The 20,446-nt window shown below is 44.2% G+C and overlaps 1 protein-coding gene across 3 annotated transcripts in view; it reads left to right on the forward strand.

Moving 5' to 3' along the window:
* Window positions 1–2,573: 2,573 nt before the first annotated feature.
* The window catches only part of PAFAH1B1 (platelet activating factor acetylhydrolase 1b regulatory subunit 1), a 30,944-nt gene continuing 13,071 nt past the window's right edge, over window positions 2,574–20,446 (forward strand). The window contains exons 1-3 of one of the 3 annotated variants that reach the window (XM_072353813.1): window positions 2,574–2,751; window positions 17,491–17,691; window positions 19,667–19,751. In XM_072353813.1, coding sequence (XP_072209914.1) covers window positions 17,660–17,691; window positions 19,667–19,751 — 117 coding nt within the window. In that variant the 5' untranslated portion in view covers window positions 2,574–2,751; window positions 17,491–17,659. Of the gene's footprint in view, window positions 2,752–2,874; window positions 2,971–3,188; window positions 3,324–17,490; window positions 17,692–19,666; window positions 19,752–20,446 lie in introns of those variants that run through there. The other 2 variants (XM_072353814.1, XM_072353815.1) reach the window with 2 other exon arrangements.

Consider the following 20,446-nt stretch of genomic DNA (forward strand, 5'->3'; position numbering starts at 1 on the left):
CATGAGTAAATACTAATTATCACTTAGAATATGCATCCCAAAATACCTGATACACTATAATTTTGGGAAATTTCAAGGCAGTTTAGCTTGCTTTGCAAACAGACTGACATAACGCAAATATAATTTTGGCATACGACTTCAAAGACTTATCCTAAATTTCAGGCTGTTTTTGCAGATATCCTGCTCACTGGCTGCAGTTGATGGCTGCTTCTTGAGAGCTACAAACTGGCTGGGCTCATCTCAGTTCCTGGAAGGCTCTGGAACAAAACCTCCTGGAGGCCGTGCTCAGGTACACAGAACAAGGAGATGGCTGGGAGCAGCCAGCATGCTTTACCCAGGGCATGGTGTCCTTAATGCACCTGCACAGCCCAATGCTCTGCAGCGTGACAACCAACTCTATGGACATGGCAAGAGCCCTGCATGATGCTTATTTTGACTTTAGCAAGGCTTCTTCATGGCCTCCCATCATATTATGATAGCCAAAGTGCTAGCAGACTGGAAGGGAAAAAAGGATGAACCGTGGGGCCCTGGGGGCTGTGAGCAATGGTCCAAAGGACTTGAGGATGCAAGTTAGATGTACAAGAACGTAAATGAGAAGATGTTCATACATTATTGGAACAGGTTGCCCAGTGAGATTGTGGATGCCCCTCCCTGGAAGCTTTCAGGACCAGGCTGGATGAGGCTGTGAGCAACCTGGTCTAGAGGGAAGTGTCTCTGCCCACAGCAGGGGGTTGGAACTGGATGATCTCAAAGGTCCTATCCAACCCAAACCTTTCTATGATTCTATGATTACTAACTTGAATGTGAAAAACGCTAATACCTCACCAGACAGCATGAGTGGAAAGCTCTCAGTAATTTCCACTTACAATCAGCACATCAAAAAAATGGGCCAATGACCATACACCACTTACCCCTTAAGAGATAAGAAAATTTACTTAGCACATTTAAAAATGAAAAGTATTTTAATTGCCTGAGAACAATTTAAGTGGTTACAATTGAATAATGACTAATAATACTCCTTAGGTTTCAGAATACAGGGAGCAATGATTTTCAATTGGACATATTATTTTCCCCGTTTACTTGAGAGATAGTAAGGATCATGTAATTTTTATAAACTGTGTTTCCCACGTTTCCTAGTCAAACTTTGTCCTGGGTGCATTTGCAGTTCCACACCATGCACTGGGGTTTCTATAGCCTATTGCTGTAAAATAACAACATAAATGAAAGTGACTGACCACATGCCGTAGGTCAACAACAAAGCTGACAAAGCATTTTCCAGCACCCTCGTCCGCAAAGATTCATCCACATTCATAACCTCAGTTGTTACTTGCAAGAGAAACAGTTTTTTTAAATGAAAATTTCCCTTGAAGTTTCCTGAAATTTTGGGATTTTTTTTTTTTTTTTCCTACTAGTTGGACAATTTGTATGTGAAAATTCTCATTTTCCTAAATAGGCACTTCAGAAAACTTTATGGCCCATATTAAACCTTTTATTACATTGCTTTTCCACCCAACATTAGAGGTGACTTTGGTCACTGGTCTTTGATAGCGATGCATATGTAACAATTTCCTGTAAGAGCAGAGTTCTTTTTGTTTTGCACCTGGATTTACTGCGATTAAGCAGTTATACTTGTTGGGTCTATTGCCAGCTCATCTCTCATTCACCAAACACAGGACATTTTGCAGTGTGAGGGACAGTTCTCACTGTTAGACAGACAAACCACTTTAGACCATAACGACTGCATAATCAAAAGAGCTGGGAGTAGAATTTGGTTTCTGATACACACAGCTGCTTAACTGTGTACTGTTAAGTGGCAATTGAGGGAGGCGGCAGGTGGTTCCTCTGGGGTTCTGTACCCTCTTCTGTCAGCCGCCAGCTCTGCACTCACACTGAGGTAAAGGCCATCAAAGACAAGTACGCTTCCTTCGAGCCTGGAACTCCAGGCCTGTGGGGCGGGGTTACTCACTGCAAACATCGCTGTCTCAGGAGAAGACTCTACACAGGCCAGGACACGCCATGGCTGTTTCTGCTCAGCACGACGCTAACAGGCTCGGTGCAGGCCGCTCCTCAGCGGCCCCACAGGCGGGTCAGCACAGAGCGACTCGGTGCCACAGGGTGCCACACCATGTTCACAGGTACACACGATATGCAATCTTCTCCACATCTTCTTTCCCTTCCTACCCTACCAGCCGCCTTATCTCTCTTCATTGACGTTTGTGGCATTATTTTGAAGGCTAACACGTTTTTACCCTCGGTTCAGATACAGACGAAGATCTGCAGTATCAGTGGTGAGGTGTGAGGGGACGGCGGGGTGATGAGCAGCTAAAGTGCGGGAAACATAACAGCAAACGCTCAGAGGAACCACGGCGCCTGCCGGGTGCTGGGATGGGACGTAGACGGGCCCGAGGCTGCCCGGGTCCATTCCGGCACGGCCCGCAGCGGGGCGCGCGCGGAGCACGCCGGGAACCGGTACGCGCGGAGCACGCCGGGACTTGCGCTCTGCACCTCAGCTTTCCAAGATGGCGGCGGGCGGCTGTCCCCGCCCCCGCCCCGCACATGCGCAGTGGCGCGGCGGGCCGCGCCGCTCCCTCCCTCTCTCCTGGCGGCCGGGCGCCACTGACAGAGCGTGGAGCGGAACGGAGCAGCGCGTCGCGCCTCTGGGACCCCCCCGCCGCGCTGCGCCCCTGCATGGGAGAGGCGGGCGGTGCCGGCCTCACGGAGCACAGCGAAACAGCGGCAGCGGCGGCTCGGGTAAGGCCGGGGCTGCGGCTCTTCTCCGTTCTCTCTTCCTCCCTCCCTTCCCTCGTCCGTGTGTCCGCCCGTCCGTCGCTGCCGCCCCGCGGAGGCCGTCCCGAGCGGTGCAGGCCCGGCGGCCGCGCGGCCGCTCCCCTCCTCCCCGCCCTCCTCTCCCTCGCTGCCCCCTCCCTCCTTCTCTCCAGCTCGTTCTCAAAATGGCGGCCGCGCCCGTTGGTGAGGAGGGACCGGGGGAGGCGGTGGGCCGGGGGGTGGCGGGCGGTGGTCGCTTCTCCGCGGTGGGGGCCCGGGCCGGGAACGGCTCCTCTGCTTCATTTGAGCCTCTCGCCTCGCTGCTCTCCGCCGCTCGGCCCGGCGTTCCCCTCCGCCGGTGACTTAGCAGGAACGCGGGGAGGGGCGGGAGGGCCGCACCGCGGCGCGGGTGGGGCGGGGGCAGCGGATTGGAGCGGCGGGCCCGGCGTTCCGTCCGCCTCTAGGCCGCTCCGTTGTTCCCGGTGACTTAGCAGGATCCCGGGAGGGGCGGCGGGCCCGGCGGAATCTCGGGCGGACGCTGTGGGGCGGGGAGCCCGGTGCGTGTGCGCCGGGGGGATGCGGAGCGGCCTCTGCATCGTTCCCGGTGGCGTTCGTCCCGTTCCGTCTCCCGTCCCTGTGGAGGGCGAAACAGGCGCTGTTGGGAGGCGGCCCCGGCCCGCTGCGGCACGGGGACAAAACAGGGCCGGAGCGCAGGGCAGGGGCAGCGCTGCCGTAGGAATCCTTCGTATCCATCGTTTTCCTGCGGCGACGGAGCGGGAAGCGTCGGCAGGAGGAGGTTCAGCCCTTCGGTGCCGGCTGCAGCAGAACGGGGGGAGGGAAGGCCGGTCTCTCCTTCCTGGGGTCACACCGCTGCCCAGGGGCGTGCAGTTTCTCCGAAGCCTTTTACTGGCGGTCGAGTCTGCTCCATGGCTCCGTTTGTCGCCGCTTTCCAGTTTTTGTTCGGGCATGAGGTTATATGCCAGGCTGCTGGTGGCTCTTGGGGGTGGGAGTGGTGCCTTATGAAGTTCAGGGTTACTCTGTTCTGGGGGGGGGGGGGTTGAGATTTTTAATTGACTTTTTTTTTTTTTAAAGGTGGATGCAATTCATCTTGACCTTTAATAGCGGTAGCAGTGTGTTACCTCCCCTTTCTTTGCGATAGTCTCACCGGTAATGTTTCCCTGCTGGCAGTGCTGCAGCAGAGGGCTTGGTCCTTGCAGGTCAATTCACAATTAATTCCCCAAGCAGGGGATGGGGGAAGGTTACTGAAGCTATATAAAAGATCTTTAATAGGCACTATTTTATTCTAAGTAAATGTTTGGGTGTATGGAGCTGGCTGAATTCTGTTTTAATGTGGAGACCCCTTTAAGGATATGGTTGTGTGACAGTATTGTTCATACAGTACTAGGAGGTGTGTGTGTGGGGGGGACTAAAGAGTCTACTTTTAGTGATAATCATTTCATAAATGACTGTGCAGCATTCAGCTGGATTTTGGAAGAGGGAGGGTCTGCTATCGCAATGCTATCTGTCCTTCGAGTCGTTTTATTAAATAGATAAATTATGTTAGGGAGCTAAACAAAGAAAATATCTTCAAACAGATGTACTGCAAATTTTTCTTCTTCTCAGGGTTCTCGTTTTTGTGTGTTTCTTCTAATTTGAGCGTGTTTAGGGATGCTGTGTGCAGCCATTGAGCTGAGGAGAGACTGGGTGGAGTAAGGAGGCAGAGCTGCGAAATGGCTAGATTACCCTTTCATGGCTTTTTTATTTTTTTTCCCCTTGCGTTTTGCTGGGGTGGAAGAATACTAATTGATGTTACAATGAGGTTTCTTCTTTAGGGAAGAAACTAACAATGCAGCAACACAACCCTCACATTCTGTTTGGAGGCTGATTTTTCTGCAGGGTGGATCTTGATGTATGTGACAGTGAGAAGTGACCAGTCACCGTTGCAAAACCAGTTGTTTTGTCTGTTATCCATTTCAATATATCAACTTAGACATTCACTTGTTGAATTTATTTTATTTTGCTTTAGATCACAGTTATAAGTTTGGCATGGGTATTTTACACAGAAGGTTCTGGGAGTTCTGGAGAACCCCTGTATTGCTTAGTGTTATTATTTGTTCGTATAACTTCTCAGATGGGTTGGGTTTGGGATGGATGCAAAAATGAAGCATACCTGCTTGCTTTGGTGCACATAGTAGGGCAGGCAAATCCTATTAGCATACAGATTTAATTATGCTGCCTTTTTCTTTGTCATGTCCCAAGTTCATAGAAAATAACAGCTCAAGATTTTGGAAGCCCTTTTCAGTGAGATGGCTCTGTTAGAGCCTTACTATGTGCATGCTTCTGCATCAAGAGGGAGGTAGTAATGCTGAGACTTACAGTTGTGTAGGAAGGGCATTAGAACAAAGGATTTGGGGATACAGAAGGGAACAGATGAAGCACCTGGACTCTAAGGTCCCTGCTATTTGAGATATAGCTATTGGTGTTCGCTTCTGAATTCAGTGTTTGGAGAAAGTACAGCACTGAAAACAAACAATTATGAAGCAAGTTGATGTTTTGTTTTTCTTGGGTCTGTCAGTTCTGGAGTCCAGTTGTCGATGGTAGGGGCTGCGGATAAGACTGCTCCATGGTGGTAATTTGCTCAAAATAAAAAATTATAGTACAGTTGCTTTTTAAAGTTCATTTACTTAGAGGAGAATATGTTACAGAAGTTAATGGATGTATTCATTAAATGCCTGTGTCTACGAATGAAGCCAAGGTAAGAATAATGAAAAATCCAATAGAACTCTTACCTGCTTATAACTTTGGCAGATTTTTGTCCTTGAAATGATTGAAGTTACTGTCTCATATGGCAGTAACATGTTAATTTCTCTTCTACAAAAGAAGATGGCATTAATGCATACCTGTATGACTCTATGCAAGGTCTGTCTTGGATGGCTGAGTCTGTTCCCTGTGCTCCTTCCTGTGCTCCACCCAGCCTTGGGTGCTTGGGTTGTGTTCTTGACCTGCTGTCTATTTTTTTGCCTATCCGTCTCGCCAGCAATGGGGGCTATTACTGAATTGTTCTGCTGACTGTCATACCCAGTACCCAAACTTTGTCTTCGTTCAAGACCTCTGTAACGAGCTTCCTCTGGGGCTAATTGTGATTTGTACCCTCTTGTAAAGTATTATGGGAAAAGAGCTGGAGAACCCCTGCTTCTCTGTAGCTCTGAACTGTGCTGTATGTGTATGTTTGCACACAGCCCTCCGAGGCTCATTCTGGTGTTCATGAACAAGGAAGGTTGGAACTACTGTAGCACAAAGAGAGAGCGCCTCTTGACCAGTTCTGTTTCATTTGGGTTCCCTTGCTCTTGTGGCCCCCTGAGCAGCCTCCCAAACAGATGGCAAAGGCTGTGGGAGGGCTGTTAAAATTTCTTCCAAGTGAACACTGGAATAGTTGTTAGCCTGAAAATAAAAGCTGCTTATGCCTAAATACATGAACCAAGTGACAATAACAATCAGTTGTTATTAGCAACAAATAACAATTTTGGATTTCACATAGAGTGGGTTTTTTTGTTTCCCAGCCTAGTACGTAACTTGTGATGGCAATTGAAGGTCTTTCCATGTGTCAGAGCCATGTGTGTTAGTCAGAATGCTCCTAGATTTCTTCTGTCAGGTTTATTATAGAGACACGGTGAGTTCTGTCATGTCTAAAAAGCGACCTCTTTATTCTCCTGTTTCTCATTTTTAATTCTTTAAAATTGTACCCATCACAGAAGAACTTACCTAGTGGCTTTTGGGTGTTACGAGCAAAGATGTTCATTAATGACTGATGTTACTTTTGAGCTGTGCTTGGCAGAGTAGGTTATGCCTCAGCTCATGCTTCTAAAAATAGGCATTTGCACTAATAAGGAATCTTGACTAATTGGCTAGTAGGAACTTGATAAGGAATAAGGATAATAATAAGGAATCTTGACTAATTGACTAGTAGGAACTTGACTAGTTTCAAGTGCATCAGGTTATTTCTTCCAAATTCTTACAGTAGTTGCTGTGTGAGCTAGCAGGTGTGACCCTGAAAGGTCTGTGCCGTTACTGAAAATGCAGTGGCCTAACTGGAACTGTAGCTGTGTTATGTCAGCTTTACTGTGGTGCCCATAGCTTAAGTTATGTGCCTGTTGTACATGTGTTATAACTATCTTAGAACCGTGTTCTTCATTCCTGCAGTGTGTAGTGACCCATTGATGAGTATCATGCACCAGGAGCATTTGAAAGAAGCACAATTGTTTTACCTTCTGTTTTATGTCTAAACAGGGCTTTTTAGCCTGCAAGTTGTTTTCAGTGTGAAGGGAGTAACTTAGATCTGGTTTTATTTTGGTACTTGCTATATGCTGCAAGCTTACCTCCTACAGGTACATCTTGTTTAGCTTTTTAAAGAAGAACTTTCTCTTTACGCTTGTTGGGGCAGGCCTCCGAGCCTGTACAGATTCACCTCATGTACACTCTGGGGAATTAAATAGATGTGACTTAGTCTTGCTTGTAGCTATTTTCCCCGAGGGTGGACTGTGTTATCACCTAGTGCTGCCATGGACTGTGACAGAATTTTCAAGGAGTTGTTTCTCTACAAAGTAGTGTGTTTGTCTCAAGCTCTTGTCCTTTGCATCAGGGCTCTGAGGGTACAGCCCTCTTCAAAGCAAGGTGTGTGCACGCAGCGTGGTCATACTAAGCAGTAGCAGTGCACTTATGCATGCATAGTTTATATATACACACACACACACACACACACACACATAAAAAAACCATGCAGAAGTATATATATATAATGTTATATCTATGTGTGTGTATATATAGAGAGATAGATAGATAGATGATTTCTAAGGTGCTGGCTAGTTGATAGATTAAGAAGTGTTTTAGCCACTTCTTATTAGTTTTGCTTCTTAGGAAGCCCAGTAGTTTGTTTTGACTGCTTATTGACTTCTAGGTTAGAACTGTGTTAAAGTAGCTACTATAAATATGTCTTTGGGGTTGTGATTCCAATGGTTTTGGAAGAGCCACCTGGTATTTGTAACCAGTAACTAGCTGCTGCAGTCTTGAGAGGATATTTCCAGTTACAGGACAGCCCATTGTGCTTGTGGTTTGTAGGTGGTGCTGCAGCAGCAGAGTTTGTCCTGTAATTTTCTCAGATCTGTTGTTAAGTAGGTCCCTGTTCAGTGAGTTTGTAGGTAGGCTTTTCTGAAGCACCTCTTCTTCTCCAGTGCTTGGTGAGTCATCTGGCATGCCTGCTTCGAGGCAGGGCTAAGGTAACAGGTTTTGTGGTGTGATGCTGTGCTGGTTCACATCTGAGATAGCAGCGGCCTTCATGACTGAGGTGACCTTTCCTCTTGTATCAGTTTAAATTGTTCTGTACGAATCTTAAGTTCTCTTGACTTAATTACACAAATCTAACCTCCCCCAACCCCTGAATGCTTTCATTGGTTGCCTTGTTTTTCTGCAAGGAGGTAGCTTAATGCTAAAACAGAGGTGTTAAGTGTAACCCTCTTTAGTCTACAGGAATATTGGTTGGAAACATCTAGGCTGCTCGCATGTAGATAAATGAATGTTTCTTCCTTATAGAAAGTGTTGGCAGTTGGTCTTGTTTTTAATCCACCTGTGAGGTTTTTGGGGGGCTGTCAAGAAAACATCTGATAAACAATTTGGTTTATTTAAGTGCTAGCCTCTTTGCAGTGTGTTAAGAGGATGATGTCATTAACATGAGTGTATGTGTTTTGAAGCAGATGGTGACTATTAAATCAGCAGTGGTGGAAGTTGGGGGTTCTCACGCACTGGGTTTGTAGGCAGCAAGCAGAATCTGGAGCAGGAAAGCTTTGGAGAGGGGCAGTGAGCCCAGGATCCACTTTGGTCATGGGGCTGGGATCAGAACTCTGACATCATGCAGGCCATGTTTGTAACTAAACCTTGGAACTGTTCTTTTACTTTCACTAATAGGTTTCATTAATAAGACTTTGAGCAGTAGTGGTGGATAATTTGCCAGTACCATAGTGTATCACAATTACAGAAACACACGTGAACAAAATGGCAGCTGGGGTAGGGATGAGTTCCTATGGTCTCCTGCCTGGTGCAGGTCCAGGACCTGTTTTGGTCCATCTGCCCTTGTTTCAGTGTGGGGACAGGGATCAGTCTCAGCAGGAAAGGAGCTCTGCAGAGCCTGGTGGTGGCTGATGTGGGGCAGTGTCACCCAAGCGGGGATGGCTCCTGGCCGCAATGATGCAGGGTTCCCAGCATGCAGGTGTGGCCAGTGGGGGCAGGCAGTGGCACCTGGTGGAGATGGGCCATGAGAAGGATCAGGTGCCTTCCAGAAGAATGCTGCTTTCATCATGTTTGGCGCCAGCATCGTGACGGATTTAAGCTCTTCCATTTAATGGATAAAATGTACTTATGACACTGATGTTTGAATCTTGTTTCGCTTGTCCAGCAAACTGAAGGATGAGCATTCTCATGATTAGCAGAGTGTTTGGATTTTTTTGTCATTTTGTGGCTTGCTGTTTCTGAAGCTTTAATGTGAGTGTGCCTTCAGGTTTCCTTCTAGTTGTTCTTCATACTGTGAATTGATTAAATTTATGTGATGTTTGTTAACATCCTGATTTACAACCTCAGAGGCAGGTTACTAGTGGGCTAATAATGTGGGTATGGTCCTGTGAACCATCTGACTGCTACTTCATTCTGTAGCTCAGGGAAGTGCGAGGGAGAGAACTGAAAGGAACAGAATTCACATCCAGTGCACGATTGCTGGCCTGCTTTGTAAGTGGTTCAAAGCACGTAGAGCCTTCTCTCAGCAGCTAAGACAAAACAGCTTAAGTAGAGCATTCTGGTACTCCTACCCCAAAGTGTGTCTGTGTCACTTGACCAAAACAAAAATCATTTTGAAAAATACTTTTTGCTGGAGTCATTTAGATAAGCCAAACAAGTTTGGGAGCAGCTTGAATTGCCCATTGGAATACTTTGTGTCCTCATCCCTCTGCCACATACACAGTGGTATCACCACCCTGTCCGACCTGCCAGGTTTGCAATGGAGGGATAATACAAGCTTAAACCTCACTTTGTGCAATAATTCCTTACAATTATTGTCACTGCATGCTGAACTGGCAATGTTCATTATATATATTTCAATATAGGGTGAAAAGTAGAGGATTATAACTCATAACTGAGCTGCTTTTTTTTGTGTTCCTACTCTCATCCTTGCTGGCTTCTAATGTTTCCTGCTGTAGGGTGTGTTTGCCACACTGGAAGAGCAGCTCTGTGGTTGCTGTGATAGTACTGTATGTGTGCTGTTCTGCTGTAACTGGTGGAATGAGAGTTATGAGAAAGGGAACTGGATGCTTGTTGTATTACGTTATGTTTTCCTTTCCTATCAAGAGATGGAGACAGACTTCTAAGAAACCTTTATTAGGTCATAATAATTATGCCCAAGAAGTATGGATATCACCTCAATCTCAGTTATATCAACTTTAAATGGCAGCTTCTGTGGAATCTGTTTCTAGAGTTTATCATGGGAAGTATTCTGTGGCTGGGGTCCATAAGGCAGCTTTTTTTGTTTTAGGAAAAGAAAATCAGTCAGAATTAATCTAGATTAAAAAGAAGTGCCTTGTGTTTCATGGAGTCCAGCAGTGTAATCCGGAGGGATCCAACTGCTGTTAGTCTAGCACTCTCTGAAGGGATTGTAACTAATGGCCAGCAAATACAAGTGAGCACTTAACACCTCTTGTTAGCGTGCTTTGAAACAAGATACACTGTTGAAAAAGTTTATGGAGATCTGAAGTGGGACCTGTAACAAGTGACTTTGGGAGGAGAGTGGCTGCTGCATTCATGCACAAAGGGGTGGTCCCAACTTGGAAAAATAATGGAATTTATATCTGATGATATTAAGTAAATTAGTCTTTTGGTGGTTCTGATCTCCACTACTCCTCTGTGATTTGCCTTTCATCGGGATTGACGGATTACCCAAAGAGAGGAAGTGAATTGCACAAAGCAGGAGTTCAGATACAGTAAGAGACAGAGGAGAAAAGGCGCGGCATTTCCTCCGGGATAGAGTAGAATACCTTCTGAGGACAGCAGGGGCGGCATGAGAGCTGGGCACTGGGCATCAGAGCAGGTCAAAGTTTTACCATGTCTTATGACTTGTGCTTCAAGTTGAAGTTTTAATGTGCAGTCATTTAAATAGGAATAATCTGAAACTCTGTAATTGGTTTCATAATGCAATCATGATCTCACATGGTTGTTCACAGAGACTTGTGTGCTCTTCCTGCCCAGCAGTGCTTACTGTGTGGCATGCTTAGCTGGACACTGAGTGTGTGACTGAAGATCTGTCTCCCTCAAGGAAATCTGTGTAGATTGCTTAAATATTTATAGATAGATATCTATCTTTGAGTTTGTTTGGATACTGGAATTCTGCAGACTGCAGGGAAAATGAAATCTGTTTGTGAGGCCCAGCAGTGCCTAGTGCCACTGCTGTGAGTTGGAAAAGTGTTGGCCTGCTTTGTATCTGATGGCACGTTCTCTCCATGCTTAATTTTATCTAGCCCTTTTAATTTCAGATATAATGAGCTACAGTTATGTGTTTGGTATATATAACTTGTGTTTCTGTGGGGAAGTCTGTTCACAGAGCTTAAGCAATGGTCATCAAAGCCACAAAAATTGAATTTATTTTGAAGTTATGGACACATGTCCCAGGATGTGACTCCCAGCAGGGGCAGCAGCGGCTGTTGCTGTGTGGCAGACAGCAGTAAGGTCAGCTGGGGCACGCTGCTCGAGCAGTGCTGGGACTGGTCTGCATGCTTTGACTTGGACAGATTCAGAAGTGGATGGGAGAGAATCCATAACCTACAGTAGGGGTGAATGTGCATATGGGAATTACAGGAGATGGAAGTGTTTATGAATGTGTTAAGGCTGATTGTTTTTTGTAGCTAACAAACAATATTTTTGTGGGTTTCAGCAGTAAAATTATCAGCCTGGTAAGGACACTAAGCCTGAAGTTCAGGGGTTGAGGCTGGCTGTCATCGTGAGAATGGGGTTGTGATGGTGGGAGCTCTGGTCTGGGTTCTCAGAGAGACTTGGGCCATGGCAGAAGCTTGTGAAATTGCCCTTCTGAGTGTTAAAAAGGCCTTATAATAGGTTTCTCTCTGTGTTACTCTTTGCTGGTATGCTGAGAAGTCTTATAGCAAACCTGGTTTCAAATATATGCAAGGAATGTTGGTTTGGGGTGAACCTGGATTAGCTTTTCTGCTGCCTGCCCGTCTGCCACCAGTTAAGGTCTGCATAGGATCTCACAAAGCTTGGCACTGTGTGGGAGCTGTGCTGTCCGGTGGGATGGCTGGCCTGCCATTGGGCTGGGTCTTGTTCATACCTCAGAGGCTCCACTGTGTGTAGCAAAGCAAGTGTACACCTGGAGTAAAAGATGAGCTGGAGAGCAGTTATTTGCTATTTGCCTATTTTTTTATTTATACTGCTATGTATGTTGTTTGAGTTAAACATTTGCTTTTCCTCATTGCTAACCTGTAGTGTAGGTGGATTGTATCTCAATGTGGAGTAACTTTTACTATAAATTGTTCTGAAGAGGAGAAATGGGCATTGTTAGGTAGCTGAGGCATTGCACTGCTTTGTTGTGGTTGCTGGAAGGAAAGGCAGTGGAGAGCTTTGAACTGACCTTGCTGATGCAGTAACAGGAAGATGATAAAGGTTGGTTGTAGTTTCACAGTTTATCTGTACATGAGCATGTCTTGCAATGCATTTATGAATTGCATGGAATGGAAGGGCTTCCTGAGCCCTCCCCCTGCACACAGCAGCAGTGAAGCTCCCATCCATGACTTCCTTGACCTCTGTGTTTGCAACTTCAGTTTTTTCATAGTTAAATGCGTGCTTTACTTTGGGAGAGTGAGTGGTGCCTTGTGACACTGAGAGAACATTCAGATAAAAGATGTAGCACTGAGCTATTAGGATTGCTAAACAAAGATGTAACAACAATAAAACAAAGGATTTAGGTGAAACAGGGAAAATAACACAGCTTGGGAAGTAATTAATCTATGCAGTATTTAATGGCAGGGGTCAGTAAAAGTCCAGAAACACTATTTCAGGAATTGCATGTAAGAAATTGGACTGGTTTTCATTTAAAAAATGAAGTCTTCAGGTGTGCTTCAACAATTCTGTTTAGTTTTTGTGGCTTTGTAAAGTGGATCATAGCACAGGCCATGATTTGTTATTTAATGACTGGATTTGTCACAAAGTGAGAGGTTTGTGACAATCCTTTGCCTGAAAGTTTTTTTTTTTTTCTCAATTTTTTTTTATATATACAGACTATCAATATGGAATCAAAAGTTTCTTAAGTTAGGAAGTGAAACTTTTGCAGTACAGGTGGGGTTATTAATAGGAGGTGCATCCTGTTTTGCATTTAATTAGTAGTTATTACTCCATGGATAGCTCTAGTAGGCTCAGGCTTCTTTTCCCTGTACTGAATAATACAGAATAAATCAAAAAGGATTTTTCTTTTGAGAAAGATCTGGCTCTGTCTTGACACCACCTTATTCACAGCAAATTACTGATACTGCCGATCACTGATGTCAAGCAAGATGCAAGGAGTAGGTTTTTCCAAAGATTTCTCTGTTGAATGTTATTTTTCTCATTACCAGGGCTGTTAGCAAGCATGTGTGTAACGCAGCAGTGACTACAACCCTTGTTAGGGGGAGGAGGACTGGTTAGTGTTGCTCCACTGAATTGCTTACATCACTGAGCCCTCGCTGCCAAGGGAAGAGGCAGTGCACGTGGACAACATTTGTCCATTCTCTGTTTCTGAAGCAGGTGCATTTCCATCAAGGTGGTAACTTCTGAACAAATAAGTATGGTCTCTTTCCTTGTACAGTGTACTTCTGGTACTTGCAGATATCAGCACCATCTATTTTTATATCAAGTCTGCATCATTGCGCTGCTACAGAGCCATGGCATGCTGAGGGTTCAGCTAAGGCAAGTAAGAAGTGCGTTCCCATGCTTGATATGCTGCTTTTGCCTTCAGATGAAAAAGTGTGAGAATTCACTGCTTTCTGAATTGTGTTCAGTAGACTTGCAGTTTGTTTTTTTCTCTAGACTCTCAAATTTTCAGAGGAATGCTGTGATTGAGCAGTAAGTTGGTGAAAAAACATGCGTTAATGCTGCATTCAAGGCATCCTCTGGATTCTGAGGTTGAGCAGATGAAGCAGCTGTCACTTGGAAGCTGTAGGGGGGTAAACCTGGGAGTGGAGGCCTTCAGGTGTTTGCCCAGCTGGTAATAAATCTCACCTGGTGGCAAACAAGCTTTGATTTTACCTCTGACTGTTACTTTGACAGACTTGTGACTAGGCTGTGTTACTGCATTTCACAGCATGCTGGAATTTGGAACTTTTCATGAAAAGATTTTGCATGTATTAATATTCAATTGCAATGACTGCCAGGTGATTTCCCTTCCAGTGGCAGGGTGTTCCAGTAGTACCAAGAGGACAAGCCCTTCACAAGGCAGCAGCTCTGTTAAAGCACTGTCGCTGCAGTTCAGCTTGCAAAGAAAGCCAGATGTCAGCTTGGTTTCCTATGGCTGGTAGTTCGTATTATTCATTAATGGGAAACAAAAACAGCTTTTCTAGTGTTTCAGAAAGTTTCTTTCTTCAAGTTCCTTGTCAGCTCTGAATGGTAAAAGATGTGTGCAGTGGTCTATTGGCATTTTGTAGAACTCAAACCTTGAGTGCTGTGACCTTACATTGCTACTGATGGAATAAAAATGGCAGCCAGCATGTGGTGGTTTTCCTGCAAGTACTGGCTATCTGTAGCTCAGATAGAATGAGAGGAGCCCACTTCTGAAAGCTTTTGGTAATGCTTCTCCACCGCTCCCCACGGTCTGTAGAAGTGTGGGTGTGGGTGAAGCACTCACACTTTGCCTTTTCCTCGGGAGCAGCAAAGTGTGTTTGTGTGTGTGTGTGTGTGGGGGGGGGGGGTGCTGAGTGATCCTGTGGGTGAATGGGGCAGGGTGAGGGCTGAGGAGCAAGAATCCAACCTCTAAATATCTCCATGAATTCCTCAGCCCGTGTTTGAATTATTCTAGACTTTGGAAACCAAATTCCCATGCCTGTTTGTGTCTGAACTAGCTGCTGAAATGTGGGATGATGTTAGCATACCTTCACATTGCTATTGCAGGAATGTGCGTGACCACTGGAGTTCTTGCGCAATTACAGCAGCTGTGGGCAGAGGAAAGCGTGCCCAGGCATTAGGAAGCTGCTTCTCATTCAGCATCCAGAGTGATGTAATGGGCAGGGGAAGGTGGGCAGAGCTGTCACTGTTAGGAGCCCATAAAGCTGCAGCATAATATGTGTTGGGAGCACGTGGGAAGGGACTGCTGTCAGAGGGAGTTGGAGTGGGACAGCAGTTGGGGATGTAGGAGGGAGAGTTTAGGGTTCCTTTACTGGAGGACAGAAATGCATTTGTTAGCTGGATGGTGGATCAAGGACCACAGTGCAACCTAGGTGGTGTTGTTAGGTCTGTACTATAGGTGCATCCCCTCAAGGTGGTGACAAAATATTGGTGTTTTTTTTTTTTTTTTTTGTTTTTTGTTGTTGTTTTTTTTTACCAGAGTTGTTGTGCTATTGTTACTGCATTTGAAGCTGAGACACAGTTCACGATACAAGAACCCTTTGTTGTTTAACACTGTGATTTTACTGCAGTTGTAATACTGAGAGCAGTTTCTGGCAGCTCACACCTTGTGTCCTGCTGTGTGCTTCTGGGGAGGCGGTTCCCTGTACTGCTCTCCTTAGTAGTGTTTATCACAGCGTTGCTATGTTCGTACTCAAGTACAGAGATCAGCCATTATGAGCCTCTTTTTTTCTTTCTGGCACTTAAATTTATTGCAGCATTGCCCTCTAGAGGGCACTTCTTCTGATCATGTCAATGTATTATTTCATTCATACATACATACATATATTTATGTATATGTATGTATATATATATGTATATATATTTATATATGTATGTATGTATAATAAAGTTTCATTCCTTTATATTCTGTACTCCTGCCTTGTAGTGAAGAAGATGCATCTGTGAAGAGCAGTTGTCTCTTACCTGTCAGGAGGTGATATAAGACACAAAGATAGGTGAACTGTTTGCTTCCCTTGTCTGAAAGGATGGAACATGTGCTATTGGCTTTCAGTTGAATTGTTTCTGAAATAGCTATTAGGGAAGGTGTTAAGCTAATTAGGGAGTGCTGCTGTCCTGACAGCTCACAGCACAGCACTGGGATGGACAGCATCTGGTGTGGGGAATCCAGCAGCAAGGTGCAGCACGTACAGCTCGCAGCTGCAGTTTTGAAACAGCGTGAAGCCCAGATAGGTTTAGAAACAAACTGCTGATCTGCTGCGATGGATAAGTAGATGTGAATGACATAAGATGAGCATTTTATTTGTTTATTATTTAAGAGTTTAAAATAGGCCGGTTACCTGTATGGGGAACAGCAAGGGAGGGAAAGTGGGAATGTGTTTTTTGGCAGGAAGGTTACAGACCCACCAACTTCTTCCTGAAGTCTTTGTGTGCTGTTGCATTCACTCTGTCTAAAAGTCAGTTGGTGAAACTTGCTTAGCAGCTTTGGTCAGTGTGTTATACACAGCTTCTTGTTCAGTGTGCAGGAAGTGTCCACTTCAGCATTTTTCATAATGGTGCTTCTTATGAAAGAGTACCTGCAGTGCAGCAGCCAAGTGACAGAGCTGCTCAAGTGCTTTTATTGCTGTCTCCTGGACTAAGGTACAGCTGTCCAACAGAGGCCATTTGCACGCTGAGAATAATTAACGTCCCTAGTAATAGTTCATGTTGAGATTAGGTTTATTATGTTGTGGAAATTGCATTGCTCCGTTAACACTGAAGATCCATTTACAAATCTCACGTACCCCAAATAAGGGTTAGATTTAACATATAAAGTTAAACTGTCAGCACATCATTAAGAAGAAGGCTGTTGTTGTCTCTTCAGAATGGTGTTATTTGTGACTTTTTCAGGTTGTGCTGGTAGGATAGAAGAAGTAATTTGTTTAATATGTGTAATAATCTCCCTGGAAAATTAGCGTGCTGAATTATAGCCGTATTCTTCAAGGGCACTGTTTGGGTGAATCCCTGAGAGCTGCCAACGTAATGCTACAGCTGGGCTGCAGCATAAGGCAGAGAGCATGCTGACTCTGCTGGTTATGAGCAAAGTGTGCAGTGGTGCTTCCCTTAGTCCCTTGTGGGAGCATGCTTGTTTTTGCTTAAACTCTACCACTAAGCTTGAAGATATGAGAGTGTGTTGAAACTTAACTGAAATAAACCTTGGTGAACTCAGTTTGGTGAAGCTATAGATCTTTGGTTACTAAAAATCTTGTACAAGATAGAGGGTTTGGGGGGTAGCTCTTTGATAGGACTAGTGAGAACAACGGGTAGCCTGGGACTGGGCTGTCTGTGAAGGTAACTCCTTTAGCTCCCTGTTTCTTGAAGCAGCAGTGGTAGGAAGAGGGGGAATAGAGAATGTGTACAAGTGTCTCCAGACTGCAAATGTGCTGTGAGGACAGAATCCAGGCAACCAAAATAAAACTGTGATTACAAATACAATTGTCCTATTCTGCCGGAGTGGTGGTGTAATCTGGGTACATAAATCTGCTCATCAGCTCAGAGTGACTGAATGCTTACTTAAAATAAATAAACAATACCTCTTTCTCTTCCTTCTAGATGGATTGAATCTTCAGTGTTGAATGCCTCCAGATTTTTCTGTTGGATTTCCCATCTGGAGAAACAATTGTGCTTTGAGCCACTGTGGCAAACTGAATAGTGGATCCTAAGGCTTCAGATCTTGGGAAGACATTAACCTGACACACATTAACCTGACATCACAGCCACAATGGTGCTCTCGCAAAGGCAACGAGATGAACTGTAAGGAATGGCTATTTCTAAGTTTCTCTCATTTTTATTAAGCTTGAACTAATAATTGTCATTTTCAACTGTATTTACTTAAAGATTGTGTTTTGATTTTATTCATAAACATACTGACCTGTATCATTTAGCTTTTGTGTCTCTTGTTCTGTCTGAACACAGCTGCTTAAGTTAGTTACAGGTTATCTTTTTATTTGAGTAAGCTCTGGGATTTAAACATATTCATGATTACAATTGTTTATCAGTTACCTGTACTTCAAAGAGTACAGACGTAAATGGGAAGATTGTCGTGAGCTTTGTAAATAGAAATGGTGAATGAGAGAGAATCTGATCGCCTCTGTAGAGGGCGGCAATACCGTGTATTTCATGTATTTTGTGTCTGGGAAGAAATGGGGAACTTTTACTTGAGGTCACAGGATTGAGTGTATGAGTGGAGACTGAATATGTGCAGGAGATAAGAATAATGTGATTAAAGCTCCAGGAAGAATTTTCCAGTGAAAAGCAATTTTCCTCAGAAGAAAAATCAATTGCAATGCAGCATTGACTATGATATGTACCAAATATTTTACAGTGTTCTACTTTTCCAGATGTTCTTTTCTATATGCTTCAACATAGATGTAAAATACTTATTTTGAGATGTCTGACAGAGCCTGCACCATGGTCTGCCTGCTGTGGAAGGTCCCTCCTCTGTGTGTGATGTGTTATGGGGGGTGTAGTGCTGAGAACCAGGAGCAGAGCAGTGCCTCTGGGAATGTGTCCTACACTGTTAATAAAGTGCGCTGACAAGTCATTACGTGAGGGGCTGAGCTGTAGTGGGGAACTGTGAAGGAATGGTTGCATTTCAGTCACTGAGGACTTGGCCTGTCTCTTCCACCATAGCATGATATTGCTTTCTATAATTCAGAAGCAGATGGCATAGTTGTATGAAATAAAATACATCTTGATTTGGAATTAAAAGTAGCCTTTTTATTCCTGCAGAATCACTGCCATTATTGCTTTTTACTTCAGCTACCAAAGAGATTTATTTTTTTTATTGAATGCCCTACATAGGTGTAATTCTGATTGTTGTATTTAGGAAGTTTGTGTGTTGGTTTATGTAAATAGTGCAGTCACTGCATGTGCTCACTCTGTGTTCATGTGTGTACCCATGCACAGAACAACTGAGGGTGGACAGGACCTTGAGTCCATCTGCTCGATGCCTGCAGACTTTCCTTCAGTCTTGTAGTAAAAACAAACAAAACTGGAAGATGATGACTGCTTGTTGAAAGCTTAGCATAGTGTTGAAGCTGTTCTTTCATGTTATGCACTTGGTTTAGACCTACTCATGTTATCTTGAAGGAGAGATCCAAGACAGATCAGTAATAACTTTTGGTCACAGTGAAGAGTATTTTGAACAAAAATGTAAGATTGGAAGCACTGTATGCTTTGGTCATATGGACTATTGTTTCCTGTAATCTAACTAAAATTACTGTATTGTTCTGTAAAACAAAGCTAGGGCTCGTTCTTTTAAATAGTGTTCAAGTTTTACTGAAGTGTGGAATTCAGTGAATGCTCTTAAATACTGCAGACTGTTCTTCTCAATGTAGTCTTCTTTCAGAGATAAAGCCCCAGTCTAGTACGTACATGTAGTTATCACTTCTTGTGTCTCCTGTAGGTTGTGTCATACAGATTGATAGGTATATTCATGCTACTCCAATACTTGGTAGTGAAAAAAATAACCTTTTACTTTCTCAAATCTAAACTAAGGAGTATATATTCTAAGAAGTGAGTGTTGCTATTTGTGTCTTGAAACAAAATGTTTACCAAGTGTATTCTTAGAGTTTGCCTGGGCTTGTAACAAACCTGATCACCCTGGGTATTGATCTGAGGTGGTACAATTCAAACAACGGAATTACAAAAAGCCCTGTATCAATCCATGTACTCTTATTCAGAACTAACAGGCTAAGGATACTGTTTTTGGTTCTTTGTTTTTTAGAAATCGAGCAATAGCAGATTACCTTCGCTCTAATGGCTATGAAGAGGCATATTCAGTTTTTAAAAAGGAAGCTGAGTTAGATGTGGTGAGTTCAAACAAAATTCTTTGTGTGAATTTTAAGTAAAGAGTTTATCACTTTATGGTATTTGCATCTGTTGTGAATATGTATGCCTGTTATCTACCTATTAGCTCATGCAGTTAGAACTGGAGGTGGTACACCTGCATAGCTTATTGTCTTACCACACAATTAGAACACAATTAGCAGATGACTTAAAGACTTTTGAGTAAAACTCTTTATCTTCTCATGACTGAGGCATAGACTTAATCTTACGTTCTGTCTGGCTAACACTCCTTTGCACGGTGACCCTGGGAGGGCCTAGATCCAAGATGAAAGGTGCTGGAAAGCAAAGTTAATGATAGGCAATGTGAAGGTATAAGGAAGACAATAAAGACTGTATTTAAAAAAATAAGACATGGAGTTACTGAAGTGAGTCCAATAAAGGACAAGGAAGATCAGTAAAGGAACAGAATATCTTCCCTACTGGCTGCAAGAGCTGAGGCTGCTTAGCCTAGAGAAGAGGAGGCTCAAGGGAGATCTTGTGTTGTTTGTAAATAACCTGGTGAGAAGGTGTAAATAAAACAGCACTAGGCTCTGCTCAGTGACAGAGCAAGAGGCAATGGGCTGAAACTGAAACACAGAAATTCCATCTGATTTTAGTGTGAAATTTTAAAAAACAGAACCTTTTGACTGAGCAGTGGAACAGGCTCAGATGTTGTGGA

Source organism: Excalfactoria chinensis, chromosome 19, assembly GCF_039878825.1.
Source record: "Excalfactoria chinensis isolate bCotChi1 chromosome 19, bCotChi1.hap2, whole genome shotgun sequence".
In the NCBI taxonomy this organism is placed as follows: Eukaryota; Metazoa; Chordata; class Aves; order Galliformes; family Phasianidae; genus Excalfactoria; species Excalfactoria chinensis.